Genomic DNA, 17,866 nt, shown 5'->3' on the forward strand with positions numbered 1-17,866 from the left:
TTGCATATAAATTTGACAAATAAAAGTTAATGTTTAACTGAAATATCCGTCATTTCGTGAATAATTTTTCAATTTTTCTTTATTTTTTCACTTTTTTGCATCAATCAAACGTCAATTTTTATGAAAAAAAGTCAGAAAACGATGCATTTTATACTCTAACAATATTTGACAAAAAATTTCAATTACCCCAACATTTTATGGCATAATTTTTCCAATATTTGCAAAAATGAACGAGTAATCCAGTTTTATTTCTTTGATGACATTCTTCTCCATATTTTTGTTTTGTTTTTGCAAGTAAGAAAAAAATATTAGTAGGTGTGTGTTTTTCTTTACAATTGCAATAAATGCAATTCACTATCTTTTTTTCCTTTTTATTTGAAATTTTACGCGCGAATTTCAATTTCCCAATTTATTGAGAAAAATAAAAGATGGACTTCTCCTCTAGACAAAATTTTTCATGCATATGTGAGGGTATATTATTTGAAGTTATAACAATTCATTGAGCATTGCCAATCTTATTTCCCGGTGGATCTTTAATTCTACTCGGAGTCCAACATGGATAATAACTACGCAACAAATCCTCAATGTCACTCTCCCCGATTTCATGAGCACTCACGAATGTTCAATCAGGCCTTGAATATCATTGAATATATGTTGTAGAAAAGGATGTTCACTACTCAGGAATTAAATAATAATGACAAAAGCTGAGGAATAGAAAATCCATTCTTCATATTACAAATTCCAAAATAGCAGGCCAGCTATAAAATACACACGATTTACATCAGGAACCATATTTAAATTTGTATATAAAGTAAAAAATCAGAATCGGTGAGTTCAAACGGGTATTTTTATGGATTATATTTAACAAACTTAAAAATGGCATATTCATTGTACATAGTAAAATATTGGTGATTAAAAAGATCATACGAATTCACTAATTTTTTCACCTTCGCTCTATATTTACCTGGTTTAATGTGAAATGAATCCCTTGAGAGTCTTAGAAACCCTTTTATCTGCACATTTTGTTGAAAACATTCAACTCATGTTACATTTCTAAGTAAGATCTTTTAAAGATCATTGATTGGCTATAATTTTACTTTTTAGTGATGAATAGGGTTGTGTCGATCTTTATTTAGATCTGAGGACTTCAGTCCCGCCTAGTTCAGTCCTGCATATCAATCCTAAAACTGATAAAAGTTTGGTCCTTATAATTCAAAGTAATATCTTGTCTTTTTATATCAGTTCAAGTACTAAAGTTTGATGAGCCGACATGCTTAAGGATAATTCGAAGACAGGACTTGACTGAATAAATAAGAACTGATGCATTAATAGTTATGGATATATCCACTATTGATATCAACATAACAATATTTAGTTACCAGTTTCAATCAAATTCAGGGGCGTCCGCAGGATTATATTTTTTTTTGGGGGGGGGGGAAAGGGTTTGGTTTTTGGATTTTTTTGGAAAAAAATCCAAAAATCAAATTTTTTTGGAATTTTTTTTTGAAAAATTAAATTTTTAGAAAAAAATGTTAAATTTTTAGAAAAAAAATTTTTTTCAAAAAATGTAATATTAAATTATTTGAAAATCTCCAGCTGTTTGTAAAAATAAATTTTTTTCAAAAAAAATTTTAAAAATTAACATTTAATAACAAAATTTAATTTTTCGGAAAAGTTATGAAAAATTAAAAAAATTTCAGATTTTAAATTTTGAAAAAAAAAATTCAAAAATCCACAGCTGTGTATAAAAAATTATTTTTTGGAATATATTTTTTTTGGGAGGGGGTCTTGGAATTTTTTCGAAAAAAATTTCAAAAATTAAATTAATTTTTTTGAAAAAAAAACAACATTTCAAAATCCACAATGTCACTTATCTTTATTTATTATTTTTATCATTTCTATTACTGAAAATCATACAGCAGAATTTCATTAATCCTAATTTCTTGTAAATGAAGAAGTTTTCACAAGGGATTTGAGTCCCTTGTAAAGAACAATACATACAGGGGCTAAAAATAGGTTTAGAATGAAGGAATAACCTGTAATTATTGAATGAAAAGGAAATTAATAACCTGCTTGAGCAAAAGATCTTCCACATAATTGTTTTAAAATAGAGATACGTAAAAATATTTTACACAAGCTGATGTCAAAGTATGTAGGTTGTTGTTTAAAAAAATGGCGCAAGCTAAGAATTATTTTCACAACGCCCTCTTTGTGAGTTAGTGATGTGTCGTTCACAAACGTAACGGCTCTATGAGCCGGCTCTGTGAAGTGAACAGCGAGAGCCGGCTGCCCAACAATCAGGATCAGACTGTGAAAAAAATTCCAGCACCTAAAAAATAAAATCATACGGACTCCTAACTAAAAAAATCGGAAGAGCCGTTTGGAAGATCAAAAAGCCGGTCCTCTAAATCGAACCGGAATTCCCATCACTAATACGATAACATACACATAGATCTTTAATTAAACACAGCCTGTCCCGTGAATGAAACTTTGCAAAGGTTTAATTGACTTATTAAATATTGTGACAATTTTTTTCTAAACTAGAACTTTTTAGACTAAGGAGAACTGAGATGGAGACCAAAAGAAATTGTGTGTCAGGGCCTCTTACCCCAGAAATTATTTATAAATATAATGAGATCTACTCCATCGTCCCCTGCTCCAAGCAGTGACGTCTGTAGGATTACATTTATGTTAGGTTGGGGAAATAGTTCCTAGCGTTTTTATCAAAAAATATTATTTAATGAAAAAAATAGTAATAACAATCAATTAATAAATTATGTATTCGAAATTGTTGTTCACGACCTTTTCCCATCTATCGACCAAATTTTCGATGGTGTTCTACCAAAAATCGTCCTGTATGTAATCAAAGAAGTTGTTGAGCCCTTTTTCGAGGTCCTCTTCATTATCGAATGTACTGCCTCTCAAATGGTTCGAGCTCTTGATGTGTGGCTTTGACGACTTTTGCTATATGGAGCCATGCAGGGTCGCGAAGGTGTATTCTAAGGCCTTGTTGATTAATTATTTTCAGTCACATAGCCTCTTTGTTGTGGTATAACTAGGCTATGTAGAGCTTTTTGGTCACCGTGACATTCCTTTAAACATTTCCTAGTATACCCAGTCCCACTAAACGAAAATCATGGTCTTCTTTGGATGTAGGTTAGGCTTTATACTCCTTACATTTTTTATATTTGAATGAATTTTTAAAAAAACGTTTAAGACAGCTTTGTGGAGGAGAAAAAACTCTATCAAATTTATATCATATATTTTTTCAAAAAGCATAACAATCGTTGTAAAACAAACGTAATCTAAAAGCACTATTAAAATACTCCCCAACCTAATAAATAAATCTATTTTTTTTTAAATTTTTGAAACCTGTTTGAAATTTTTCTCTTATTTATTCATTAATTTTTTTTATTTTTCTCATTATCATTATCATTTCAAGGGTCTCATTATCAAGATTAAACAGTTAAATTACGACAGCAAGAGCCTTGAAAGAAAGCCTGGAGGTGAGAAACTCAAAAGTGGTATGAAGACAACTTGGCGAATTTCTGGCCAGGGTTGATTGGCAAACAACCTCACCAGACTTTGACTGGGGGATTAGATGGGCCATTGAGAGGAATTCTTGTGCCAACTTCCATGTGAATGTGGTAGCCATAAATGCTGCCATGGAGAAGGAGTGGGCTGATTTGTCATAGGTATACGTGAAGGAGACCTCCAAGCCCTTCAGGTCTAGGATCAAGACAATGGTTGAGACCAAAGTTAGCCACTTAAAAATTTAATTGATAATATCAGAAGCGTCTGCAGGGGGTGGGGTGGAGAGGCTGTAGCCTTCCCCAAATTAAGAAATGTTTGCTTATACTAGAAAATTTAATATTTAAACTTTTTTTCCAAAAAATTCAATATTTGATTTTTAATTTTAGAAATTTAAAAAAAGAAATTTAATATGTGAAATTTAATTTTAGAATTTTTTATAAAAAGTTTAATCTTTTTAGTATACTTGTTAATTTTGAAAAAAAAATTCCGAAAAAATTAATATTTGAATGTTTTTTTTTCAAAAAATTTAATTCTTTCTAAATATCTGTTAATTTTTGATTTTTTTCCTACAAAATTTAATATTTGAATTTTTTTTTCAAAAAATTTGATTTTTAGATTTAGATTTTTTAAATTTAAAAAAAAAAAATTTATATTTGGATCTTTGAAACTTTTTTGCAAAAAATTAAATTTATGAAATTTTTTTGTTGAATAGCTGTTAATTTTTTAAATTTTTTTATAAAAACCATCACTAATATTGCTGGACACTTTTTCATTCATTTCAAAATATATTGGTGCAATTTTGTGATTTTTAATCTTTTAACATCTTAAATAGTGATGGAACGATTAATCAGAATCGTAGAATCATCCGTTGTTTCTGGAATATGTATCTGGAAATAATGTTTAATTTTCGATTCCAATTGTTATTTAATACAAGTATTTATTACTTTTCAATGTAATTTAAAAAAATATCACCCCAAATAAATAAACTTTTGTTTTTTACTCGAAAATTTAATGGTGGTTTTTTTTTCAAAAAACTTAATATTTGAATTTGAATTTTATTTTACAAATTTTTCACAAAAATTTGATAAATAATTTTTTCCCAAAAATTTTAGAAATTTAATTTTTCGAATTTTTTTCCAAAAATTTTTTATTACTACAATTGGCGATTATTGATTTTTTTTTTTTCAAAAAGTTAATATTTGAAATTTTTTTTTTTTTGACAGGGGTAGGTATTAGAAATGTTTCTCCAAAAAATTAATTTTTTTGTGAATATATGTGGACTTTTTAATTTTTTAAAAATTGCCATGGGTTTTGAAATTTTTTTCCCAAAAATTTAATTTTTCGACAATTGTAGTTGATTTTTGAAAAAAATTTAAAAATCAAATGTATATTTGATATTGTTTTCCAATTGATTTAAAAAAACGGAGCTTCCACCGTAATAAAAAAAAATATACGTCTTGTGGACGTCCCTCATAGCAAAATGATATTTTTTAACTATTATTTAAAATTTTAAAGAATCGGAGTTGGGAAATTTTACTAAAATCGCATCGGCATCAGGATGGTTTTAGAATCGGCCCATCTTTTATCTTAATCTTAAAAACATTATGGATCTGCATTACCTAAATTAGAGCCGGCTTGAGATTTTTATTCAAGGAGGGGGGGGAGGGGTTAAGAACTACAACAATTTGTTTCGGAATTTTTTTTGTGATATCCTTTGTATTTTTTCCATTACAATAGTTAACTTGTAGCTACAGCACGGAAATAAGATTGTATAATGATGTAATAATGTATTTTAATAGATTTTAGGGTCAAATATATAGTAAAACAATGCAATTGAGTGATACAAATTTCATAGACAGTAAGGTTGAAGTCCGATAATTTATTGGTCCCATTTTGACATCCAATGGTTGACTATTTTCCTTAGTATTGATAAAAAAAAAAGAGTCATCAATGTTATAAAACTTGGTTAATTAATCTCCCAAAATGGACGACATCAAAATTGTGACGTCACTTAGCAACGTTCAACACATCCCTTTGCAGATTTCCAATTTCTATGAACGATCCATATTTCCATTATCTTAATTTATAAAATATTAATAAGTACGTAAATTTCTGGAAAATAAATAAAATTAATTAATTACTCAGTTATCTCAAATCTGAGAAAGTCAAGCTCATGCACAATTGTTTATTTACGTAGAAGGTTACTGAACTCTTGATATTATATACATAATGTGAATTTTGATCCTCTTCTTCCGAGACAAAACTTGGATGAACTTGATGAACAGGGATTTGAACAGTTCTTTCTTTCTCGAGCTTTATTTCTGTATATACGATCTTACAAGGAACTCAATAGAGGAATTTTAGATATGATTATGAACAAAACCATGTACATAAATCCATGAACAAGTTGTGATCATATCATAATAAGAATCAATATAGTAGAGAAGTTCTTTTATATTTCAAACACGATAAGCTCTTCACTTGCATCATGGATAACGAATAAACATTAGGTAAAGAGTTCTTCATGTGACAGTAGGTGGAGGCAAGAGAATAGATACGTGAGTAATTCGTTTATTGCATAATTATCCACCATTTGACCCTCTTTTTTTACATTTAGAATGGTGAAAACTTGCAGTGTCGTTTATTTTGATAAAAAGATATGCGAGGACGTTTCTCTTTCGTCCATGATGATCGTATCCGAACTTCAAAATGGAGATATCCGTTTTGATTGCTCCATATGTAGAAGTAGATACAAGCATCATCCCTCCTTATTTCGACATTTCAAATGTGCTCATAAGGAGCAATATGAACAGAAAGTTGCTCTTAGAGAGCATCTCAAGGCTGAGAGAGAGGTTCTTAAAATGCTGGGGCTTCCTTACATGCGGAGAAAGAATCAGAAAAGGAATACCAAGGGTCGTAAAGTAAATAAAGAAAATATATCACCATTGCCTGAGAAGCCAAATGACTCTATCCCAACACAATTATCGAATTTGGGAACCCTCGCCCCATTGGATCAAAAATATATGTTGCCCGTGTCAAACTCTCACTACTACTTATGCACGAATTGTGATCAACAATTCCCTTCACAGCAACAACTGGATCAGCATGGATGTGAATGCCAAGTAGGAGCGAATCTCTCTGTTATTTTAGATCCAATTTTGGACGATATGGTTAAAGACGAGAAGGAACTCTTTGTATGTGGTATTTGTGGAATTAACATGGAAAATATTGACAATTTTAGTGCTCATATGCGAATTAATCACGCATACACAGAATTAATGGGAATTGAATCACCTCCAGAAACAGTTGTCTATGCAAATACGAGCGCATTAGTGAATCCAAATCTAATTTCAAAAAACAATTGTGAGATTTATAATATCTGTGAAGTGTGTGAGGAAGTTGTTCTCAAAGAGCTGATGGATGATCATCAGTGCTATGTTCGAGAAGAAATTATGCAATTATATAATTATAATTAATAATTATGTTTTACTCATTTGATTAATTTTTTTTTAGGTAGAATAATATATACTTATGGCTTTTAATATGAAGCAACTTTTGACTTATCTCTTTTTAACAAATATGATTAGACTGTAGAAGGGTTTCTCACTTACCGAGAAATTTTAGGATCCCGTCTGTAAATATTGAATACTGTCAAATTCAAGTATTTTTGTATATATATTTTAAACTAATTTTACACATATATTTTCAATTATCACGTTCTTCATTTTTATCATTATCACTCATAGTGAGCAAGTTGTTTTTTAGGGCCCGTGGATCCCTCTTTGATTTCCGTAACCTGATCCAAAAATATTAATATTTAAATAGTAACGTACAAACAAAATCATTTTTATAGAAGAGGCAGATGTATAATTGTCAAATAATTATCCCAACCCGTGAGCTCTAGCATAACTAAAATCAATCTAACTCTTTATTAAAATATGAGACATCTACCTGAAATTTCGCCTCTAATTCTGCTTCAAAAATACATTTTGAACGTTTTCATGTAACGTCAGTATTGTTGATGTAGGTCATTTTGAGGGTCTAAACAACCAAGTTGTATAACAATATAAAAAAAATTGTTTTAATATTAAGGGAAATAGGGAACTTTTGAATATCAAAATGAAACCACTGAATAGAAGGACGTATAGACTTATTATCTATCAAAAATATATTCCTCCATAGCTTAGTTTGTATCATATCATACTCTAATATGTAATACAACTTGGTTATTATATCGTTATACAAAATTTGTATCGTCCCAAATCGATCAAAAAAAATAATAATAATTGTACAAATCTAACCATTTTTTGAAATTTTCAGTAAATATTACTTTGATTTAATTCAAATATCAGTGTGTATCATTGACATCAAGTAGTACTCGATGGAGTTCCTATGTCTTTTTTCATTCTTAAATATATATGATGAAGTTTTATCAATATTTATTGGAAATTTGTCCATTTAATGCCATACAAATATCAACTTAGGCCCAAGATGCCGTTTTCCTTCGATTATGATGCAATTTACGAAGTCAGTGAAAAAGCTCTATATATTCGGTACGTTAGTGCCGATATGGAACAGCTTACAAATAATTTACCTGGCACGTAAATAATAATTTAGCAGTTTCTTGGATTGGATTTCAAGCCCTTAAGTATATATGGGAAAAATATATTGATACCCGGGGGGAGGGGTTGCAATTTGTATTTTATATTTATAATATAAAATATACAAGTTTAATTATTTGCAAATTGTAAAAATTTAAATCGAGTCATTGTTCAATAAGTTGAACATAACGTTTAGTTTAATTAATTGAAGCTTATTAAATACGAGATTTCCTTGGAGATTATCGGAGGGTTGAAATCCCGGGAATACGGGATCCGAGAAGAAAAACTATAGCATTAGGCCGTTAGCAAAATGGATGAAGGGATTCCCCTCTCAGATTTACTGTAATCCAAAAAATCTCCCCCAATGAATTCCAGTATTAATCGATACTTGGGTCACAAGTTTATATTTAATATTTTTTTGATATAAAATAGTTCTCAAAAACAAAAAATATATCATAAACCCATTATTAAATAAATTTATTTAATTTTAAATAGTATGTTTATCCATAATATGAGTTTAATACCTTGGAATTTTACAGATCAATTTTGATCTAACTTGCTGCGAAGATATGGTCACAGTCAGAGGCCATTGGATTTTGCTTTTTGTCAAGTTAACAAAAAGCATTAAAAATACATAATCTGCCATATTTTAGAACATATTTAGAAAACAGAGCACAAATTGGTGTTCTTGTGCAGGTTTAATAATGATGTTTCATTTATTAAAAAAATCCTTTTTATTATATGAAATCGTTTTCAAACATTTTCAGGGGACCGTTGGGCTATTAGGAAAAATGAACATATACGGTAGGTTTACACTCAAACTGATTATCATTCCATTATGACTTGTGAGACGATCCAATCCAGAATATAAGCAACGTGTAGTCAGACAAATATACAAGGAAGGGGAATCTAAACTCTAAGGGGGACAAGGATACGACTAAGATTTTACTTTTTTGGTTAAATAGCGTAAGATGACAGTTTTATTTATTTATTTTAGATAAAATCTAATGAATTTTTATTTTATTAAAGTCCAAAATTTGAAATTATTTTGTGGGAAACACAATTTTCTTTACAGTTATACTCTTCTACCGAGTGGTCCCTTAAAATTTGAGCACTTTGAACTTTAAAATTCAACAAGATATAATTTATTAATTAACAATAGAATTGGAACAAAATAAATACATGTGTATCTGAGCTCTCTTAATCATTAATGTAGGGGTCCTTAGCGACAGTGATGACTTCCAGGTGGCAGCAGAAGGCCTAGCACTCGCTTCATATTTAGTTCTCTGACATGGCGTCCCACTGTTGGCGGACAGTAGGTTTGAGGGCCTTGGTGTTTGGATAACAGATACTGCAGGCCTTCCCTTCGACATGTACTCAAAAGGTGTGATCGAGGGGGTTGAATTCAGGGCTGTAGTGTCAAAAATGAGTTCTAAAGAAAAAGGAGGAGTTGGGTTTTTGTCATTGGCCGTGTAAAATGTGGTCTCTCCACCCTCACAAGGGTATTTCCAACCATTTTTTGATAGCTCTCTAGACAGTCTGGTGTGAAACTCTGAGGTCTCTTGCATAGGTCCTCATGGAGATTAGGAGATTGGCCTGAGCTGTTTTCTATAGCTCCTCCATGTCCATTTTGGTCTTTTTTGAGAGAGCCCGTCTTCCTCTCCATCTTTTGGGACTTGCTGACAGTGTAGACTAGTACGTAAGGTAAAGAGATCAAGTTTTTTTTTTTTTGTAACTAATTGCTTATGCTTGAATATATAGAAATATGAATTAATTTCAATCACTCAACTTTCATTGATAATTATTGAATTATTAAGTGTTCAGATTGCAATGGACCACCCGGTAAAGTCGAAGCTCTGTGGCATATTTAAAAATAAATTTGATCCCAATTCTGCGATTCTAGTAAAATAAAATTGTAATGAAGTTTATATTTGCAATTTAGTTGGGAGGAGAAACATCATTTTTGAGTGGTACATGGTCCCCTTGTTCTCCCCGGTAGTTACGGCACTGAATATAAGGAAGGATTCACAAAAATCTTTAGTTATTTTTTTAATGGTTTTGTTCGAAGATGAATATTTATTCTACATTAGTCATCTGTTTAAAAGCAAAAGGGACTCATTTGAAGCGTGAATAGGGCATTAGCAAACAAAGTATACATGTATATATTATCTGCAAGCTGATGTGGCAGTTTGTTGCTTAAAAAATGGTGCAAACTCGGAAGAATTTTGAGAGTGTCCTCTATTTGAGAAACCTAAGTAGGTTCGTATATGCTTTATTTTTTATTAAATAATATTATTGATCAGGGCGTTGCATTACTTTAGCACAAGACGCAGGGGCGTTCGCAAGGCTTGGGTGGCTGTATCCCCGCCCCAAATTAAGTATAGTTTACTTTGAAACTAGATTTTTTCAGATCAGGTGGTTAAAAATTTACGCGAAAATAGGACTAATTTTTTTTTTGGACGATTTATATTCTTGAAAAAAAGGTAATTCGTGAAAATTATGCAGGAGAGCAAAAAAATCACTATTCGAATTGATATTTCAAATTTTTTTCCAAAAAATTTAATACTTAAATTTTTTTTCCAAAATTTTTTTTTTTTTTGTGAATAGTGTGGATCTCTAAGTTTCATTTCTACAAAAAAATGAATATTTGAAATTTAATTTTCGAAATTTTTTTCCAAAAAAAAAAAAAATTAATTTTTCATTTTTTTAAGAAAATATTTAATTTTTTATGTAAAGGTTTGGATTTTAAAAATTTTGTCAAAAATTTCAATTTTTGTACTTTTTTTGAAAAAAAAAATCAATCCAAAAACAATTCTCCAAATATAATCTTGCGGACACCTTTGAGACAGCACTGCCCTCTGTAGCTTTGTTTATAAACGAATATAAGTAATAATCAAGGCCTTATTGACCTTTTATTATTACCAAAAATGTATTTCTATTGTAAAAAGGGTTTTGTCTAGTAGCAATTTGTTTGAATTTCAATATAAGTCGGACAAAAATCAATTTTTAAACTTGGTGTAATTAATGAAACAGTCATTTTTTTCTGTTCTGAAAATAAATGATTTCCTAACGTAGGAGACTCTTTGAATTTGATGACTATGAGGCAAGGGGGAATCCTATTAATAGAATTATAGTATTCTTTTGTCAAGTACATGCAGTCATGGAATTATTCCAATATATGAAGATTCAATCCCGAAGGGATTGATTCATTAATAAGTTTATAAAAAGAGTTTGTGTGTTCTTTGAACAGGTAAAACTTGATGTTGTAAAAACAAAGAAGATTTTTTTTTGAGGAGAGGTGGGGGAAGGGGGGAAAGTAGGAGGAGAGGAGTTCATTAATGATAAAAATCTTTGTCAAACAAAATTGGATTATTTTAAAAACATAAACTGATTAAATATAAGGATATCATAAATAAAAAAATTGTGGATACAATTAGCTATTCGTCTTTTCATTTAAAAAAATATGACTGTCACATTCTTTTGTATACATACGAGTATATTAATTGTTTCAATTTTTACCTGAATGAAAATGATTAAATATATATACTATACACATATTCAAACATAAAATATACAAACTTGTAAAAACACAAGGTATTACTCACCGACGTCAAAATTGCATGGTAATTAAAGGAGACACCATCTTAGGGACTCAAGATTCGGGGAGCGGGGATCAAATTGTTGCCTACTTTAAACCTTGATAACTTGAAGACGACATTATAAAATAAAAAACCGGTTACCAAATAGGAAAGCTATTCTCTTCAGCTGACAATACATAGTTCAGTTAGCATCATGCCGTCATCATATGAAGGATAAAGAGATAAAACGAGCTATAAATAATGTGGAACGAGGAGCTTTCGAGGTCAGGTCAGAAGGTCAGGGACACCGACTTTGTCGACAAGGTGAAGAAGATGGTTAAGAATAACCCTACCAGGCCCTGGGTGTGGCAACAGGACTCAGAACCCTGCCATGTGTCCAAAATCTCCATGCAGTGGTTAACCGAGAACTGTTATGACATCGTAACCAAGGATTTGTGGCCTCCTAACTCTCCCGACCTTGATCTTAATACTTTGGACTATTTTGTCTGGGTCTATGTCGAGAGACATCCCAACAGACATCCCCATAGCACCAAGGCCAGCCTGATGGACTCCATCAAGGAGGCATTCGGCAAAATGGACAATGAGATGGTCAGAAGAGCCTGCGGCCGGTTCAGAGGCCGTTATTGATGCCAACGGTGATTATGTCGAATGAATGGCTACTCTATACCTATATGCTCGTCATAGTTTTGATTTTCAATAAAAAGTTATAAAATGTATATTTTGTGTTGTTTTTTGTAGAAAAATATTTTGGCGACAATTTGATCCCCGCTTCCTTTAGATATCCATCACTAGTGTTGTGTCAGTTCGTATTTATATTATATATTCTAATCCAATCTTAGGACCAGTCTTATCTGTCCTTGGGACTGATCCTTAAGCTTTCATTTAAATCAAGTAGCGAGACGAGGACCCCTGCGACCAATAACTCATAAATGTATTGATGCACAGAAACTTTTTTTAGAGGGACTATTTAGTTATTATTGGGAGGAGAAGTACATTGGGGGAGGGGAGGGGGGTGAAATCAAGTTTCTAACCGAATTTTATTGTCAGTCTTGGTTTTTAGATGTCCTGTCATAGTAGAATACATTGGGGCTAGTTTTGTCCATGTACCTTATGGCTCAAATGACCCGTCCAGAGCCTATTTCCAGGGGGCTCTGGGGAAGGGGGTCCAAGCTGACAAACAAAAACTCAATTGTTCAGGTGACATAAGTAATTTCAGGAAGTTAACCCTTCTGTACCTTATGGGCTGAAATCTTCCGTTAGAACTGCATCGTGTGTCAATAGCCAATGTCCTTCTAAAGGTCGACGAGAAACATATTATCTTTAAAGTGAGCCTGCTATAAGTATTTATTTTATTCAAGTAAATATTGAATTTAACAAGAATCCTTACTATATGTAATGTCTTGAATGATCCGTAGGAGTACATTTGGGACGTTTAGAAGTGCTAATCCATAACTTTCAGCAAATTTAGCCTTCATATATTCATGTAATTAAAGGCAAAATACATCACCATAATTTATAATAAGATAAATTGAATTGATTTGTAATGGATGTTAAAAGAGACGTCATAAGTAACAATGAACTGCGCAAGAGATGAAAATAGCGCATATACCGAATTTTAGACGAATCAGAATTAGAGATAAGAAGAAACATTCTTGATTGATATACATGACACCTCTTTCCCTGAGAGTCTCTTTAGATGCGACTACCTTTGATTTACGAGTGCTGTCATCTTGAAGCTGAGGTCGGAAAATTTTCAAACCACCCCCGTTATGTGTTTATTTTATTTTTTAAATGTGCTTTCCTTGAAATTTTTTTAATTTTTCTTGAAAGGTCATCGAAATTTGTTTTCATGTCATTGCATAAATTTACAACCGTCATACCATTTTGTTTCCTACTCTGATACTCCATTGGAGAGGTCCCCCTCTGTGGCACAATCGTGAGTGAAGACACAAATTTCTAAGCTCTTCGAACCTCTAACGAGCCTGAAGGCGCATCTTAAGGACACTGAATGTATATCTTTATATCGAATTATCACAACATATTGAAGACATCTTATCATGTTGGATAATGAGTCTAACTTACTAATCTCATTATGCGAAGACTTCCTCCATAAAAATATGTTTATAGATGAAATTAAATATGAAGTCCATAATATATTTCTAATTAGCATTTACATGTCAAAATTATAACTCTCTTCTGAAAAAATGAAGTGGAAATAGAGTTAGTTATGAGACTATATTCATGAATTGATGATGACAATTCATCTTGGATACTTATTCCTACTTGTGTGACATTCCTTGTTCATATTCGATATCTTCCAATTCTCAGAGTTTTGAATGATAAATTTTGGGATCATTCATGATAACGAATAAAACTTTACGGCCCCGTAACTATTAAGGTGGGCTTACAAAACTATGTAAGAAGAGGCGCTGCATCGCGATATTTCCTCAAGATACGCTTTAATACGCGTTGTGGAATATACAATTTACACACGTAAACAAGGTTCAATTAGAACTTTTATTTAATTAATACGATTTTGGAATATGGATCGAACCCAAAAACTCATCTTTTGCCTACTATGTCTAAAAAGGATCCTTTTTAAGGAAAAAACCATGTCGACTCTAATTCAATCGGTGTTCGTTCTACTGAGTGGTACATTAAAATCTCAGTAGCACTTTGAATCTTATACTTCACCAAGATATAATTTAATAATTAATAATTAGAATTTTTAAAAAAAGGTACTATAAATAGATGTGTGTCTGAGCTGTATTTATCATCAATAGCCCCCCATAGAGGCAATGATAGCTTCCAGGCGGCGGCAGGAGATGCGGCACACACTGCAGATGTAGTCCTCTGTCATGGAGTCCCATTCCTGGCTGACGGTGCCCTTGAGGTCCTCGGTGTTTGGATGGCGGACACTGCAGGCATGTTCCTCGACATATACCCAAAGGGTGTAGTCCAAGGACTTGGCATCAGGGCTGTAGGGGACCAAAAGTGTCAAAAAAGAGTTCAAAAGAACTTAAAAGACTCATTCATAACTCGTTCAAAAGAGTCTTGGAACGGAGGTCATGGGTTTCTTTCATTGCTCGTGTCAAAAGTGGCCTCTCCCCCTCACAAGGTTCTTTCCACCCACTGTTTTAATAGCTCTCTGGACAGTCTGGCTTGAAACCCCAAGATATCTTGCATGGACCCTCATGGACCTGTGGGGATTGGAACTAAATATTAAGTTAAAGTCAGGGTTACAAGAAATACAAGGTTATGCCATCATGTAATTGGGCTTGCTAGAATTTTCAACTTGATGTACCCTACTGACTCCTGGCCAAGACCAAGGTGTACTAGAGAAAAGGAGAGCACATTTAAATAGCGAGTATACAAGCTCGGGCCCAATGTTACGAGAACAAGGTTAGTCAACAAGAAAGTGGCTGGGCATGCACAGCCGATTTATTAAATAAATCTCTCTCTTTCTGGTGACGTCATATGGATGAGTCTTGGATATGAATACTACATAAATTTACAAAGCAAATTTTTTTGGTTACTCCATATTTCTTAAGCGATATTTTACTAAATATAATTCTCCAAAAGTAAGTTTTTAAATTTCATAAATTATTAAAACATTGAGGCAACACAATTTAATGAATAATATGTTATAATATTTTTGATTTTTCATATATTTAATTTAATTAGGTAAATAAAACGAAAAGAGTCTTTGCAGTGACTATTTGTAAAAACCCAAGAGGTATTTAATACCACCGATTCCCGAAATACCTTGCAAGAGAATTATGGATGTTCAGCATTTGCAATATAATCACGACAAAGAGAGAGCAGTTTCTATGGGACGGGCGAAGGAAGTACATTTCCAAATCGAGATTGATTGCTTCAATCTCAGAGTGGGGTATAAGACTTGTCGACCTGTTTTTTGTTTTTTTGAGAACCTTGAACATTAGCTGGGTCAAAAGAATCCGTAAAGGTTGCAGTCTTTGGGCAATATTAATTAAGTCAAAATACAAAGAAACCCGGAGGAAGCACTTTCAAGTTAAACATATTTAAGGGGGCTGTATACCTTTTTCAAGTGACAAATACACTTAGTTTGTACTGGAAAAGAATGTCTCAAGGGTGGTCAAAAATCGCTTCAAAAGATAGCAAGATACTAGGCATGAAGAATCCCTAAACTACAACCCAAGACAAGATACAAGGAATGAATACTATTCACTCCTTAATATTACTACCGCTGGAGAACTCAGGCTTTGGAATGAACGAAGAGTTGGCTTTCCAAGCATGAATACCCACAAGAGTACCACTTCACTTGTCCTCAAGTACACAAGAACTAGGCATTTGGACTACCAACTCCTTTTGTCATAGCTCTGAAGTTAATAAAAAATAAAACAATAAGAACAGAGCTACTAGGCCGGAGAAAAAACCTCAGTGGAAAAGCTGGTAACCAAACGGTTGAACAGACTAGATTTCCCGAGGGTTGACTTCGATACAAAAATATTATTTAAAAACCCTTTTACTTCATCAAAGCAAAAATGGTTCCGCTACAGAATTGCTAACTCATCCATTTATACCGATAAGTCGAATAAGAAGGATGAGAGTATGAACTGCACATTCTGAAGCGAGAAAATAGAAACATCAGCACATATTTTTTGCGAGTTTAATATGGTGAGTCCTTCGGTAAGAGTGTGTGAAGTAAAATTAAAAGAAAAACTACAAGTCTTGACGTAAGAAACTGATTGGGTAGTGGCCACGGATCCGAATCTTCCCAGGGCTTTTGAGGTGGAGGCCATCATCAGTGAAATGCAGATTATAATATATTCTTGCAGATGTAACAAAAAACACATACCAACAAATTTGGAAGGTGTTATCGAGAAAGAAATTGACGTTTTAGCTCACTTTTCCGACAATGGTCGTTAATTCGGACTTTTAGTTACTTGTACAGAAAAAAAATGTAAAAAGCTGTAATTTTTTTGTCTATTGTTTTTCTTATTATTGTTTTTTCTTTAACCCATCGCAGGTATGTCTAACGACTCTGTTATATTCAGTTAAATGTTGGTTTGTTTTGGTTTGTCATAATTATAAATAAATGTATGCCTATTAGGCTTTAAAAAAAAAAAGAATAAAATAAATTGTACACATTGACTGGGAAAAAAACAAAACCAACTAAAGACGTGCGAGATTTAATTCATTTGATAAAGTGATCCTTGTAGATTATACTACATTCAATTATATTCAAAACCTGATTGAATATTCGAGTATGCTCATAAAAGACGGAGAGCAACCGGAGGATTTGTTGCAGAGTTGCAGTTGTAAGTACTTGTTGGACTCAGAGTAGAATTGTGGAATGACATCAGAGTAATTCTTGCCATTGTCCTTGTTTATTTTGTCCCTCACCTCCTGCCTCGTCACAGCTGATGACAGCTGAGCTACTCTCTTCCAAAACCTTCTTCAAATTGTTAGGATTACCAAGCTGTTTTTCTGTTTCTTCTTTTAATAAGCCCAATATACATATAATTTCAATTACTCTTAAATAACGAACAAAAAAGAAAGGAAGAGCAAACGCAAGAACCGGTTTTTTTTCCTTTTCTAAAGATTAAAATTAGTTTTTCCTTTACACAGGTTCCTTTATTACGTATGGTTAAAGATGGTTTTTTTGTATGAGAGCGAGGAGAAGGCGGGAGTAGTGTAGGATCGGTCCATTATCAGTCTGAGTCGATCACGTGATCTACTCACTCACTCGGTGCAAAAAAACTAACCAACAATAAAACTCTTGTCACGTGACTCGGTCCTGCATCGGTCTGCAGACTGAAAACGTAGACCACAAAAAAGAAGCTTTTAAAATTATGAAACCGGGCTACGGAGACACCGGAATGTCCTATTTGGAAATAGCAACCAAATAAATTATCATAATTTATTCTAAAAAAGTTGTATGACGTCACATGTTTTCCTTTTCAAATTTATATCGGTCCAGACCGCGGCATCGATTCACTCAATTTAGACCGATGGATAGTCGGTTCGGTTCATTAGACCGACCCAACACTAGGTGGAAGTGATACATATGGTAGAACTGAATGAAGACCTTTGTTCATGTCAGCTATTTTATGATTTTGAAGGGAGACAATGAACTATTGTTATAAA

The 17,866-nt window shown here is 32.4% G+C and overlaps 1 protein-coding gene across 1 annotated transcript in view; it reads left to right on the top strand.

The window, feature by feature from the left end:
- Positions 1–7,076, top strand: part of LOC139906493 (uncharacterized) — a 258,054-nt gene extending 250,978 nt beyond the window's left edge. The window contains exon 2 of the mRNA XM_071891484.1: positions 6,152–7,076. Within this exon, the coding sequence (XP_071747585.1) occupies positions 6,153–7,010 (858 nt within the window). The 5' untranslated portion in view covers position 6,152 and the 3' untranslated portion in view covers positions 7,011–7,076. The remainder of the gene's footprint in view (positions 1–6,151) is intronic.
- The last annotated feature ends 10,790 nt before the right edge of the window (positions 7,077–17,866 follow it).

This window comes from Lepeophtheirus salmonis, chromosome 10 (assembly GCF_016086655.4).
Source record: "Lepeophtheirus salmonis chromosome 10, UVic_Lsal_1.4, whole genome shotgun sequence".
NCBI classification, from domain to species: Eukaryota; Metazoa; Arthropoda; class Copepoda; order Siphonostomatoida; family Caligidae; genus Lepeophtheirus; species Lepeophtheirus salmonis.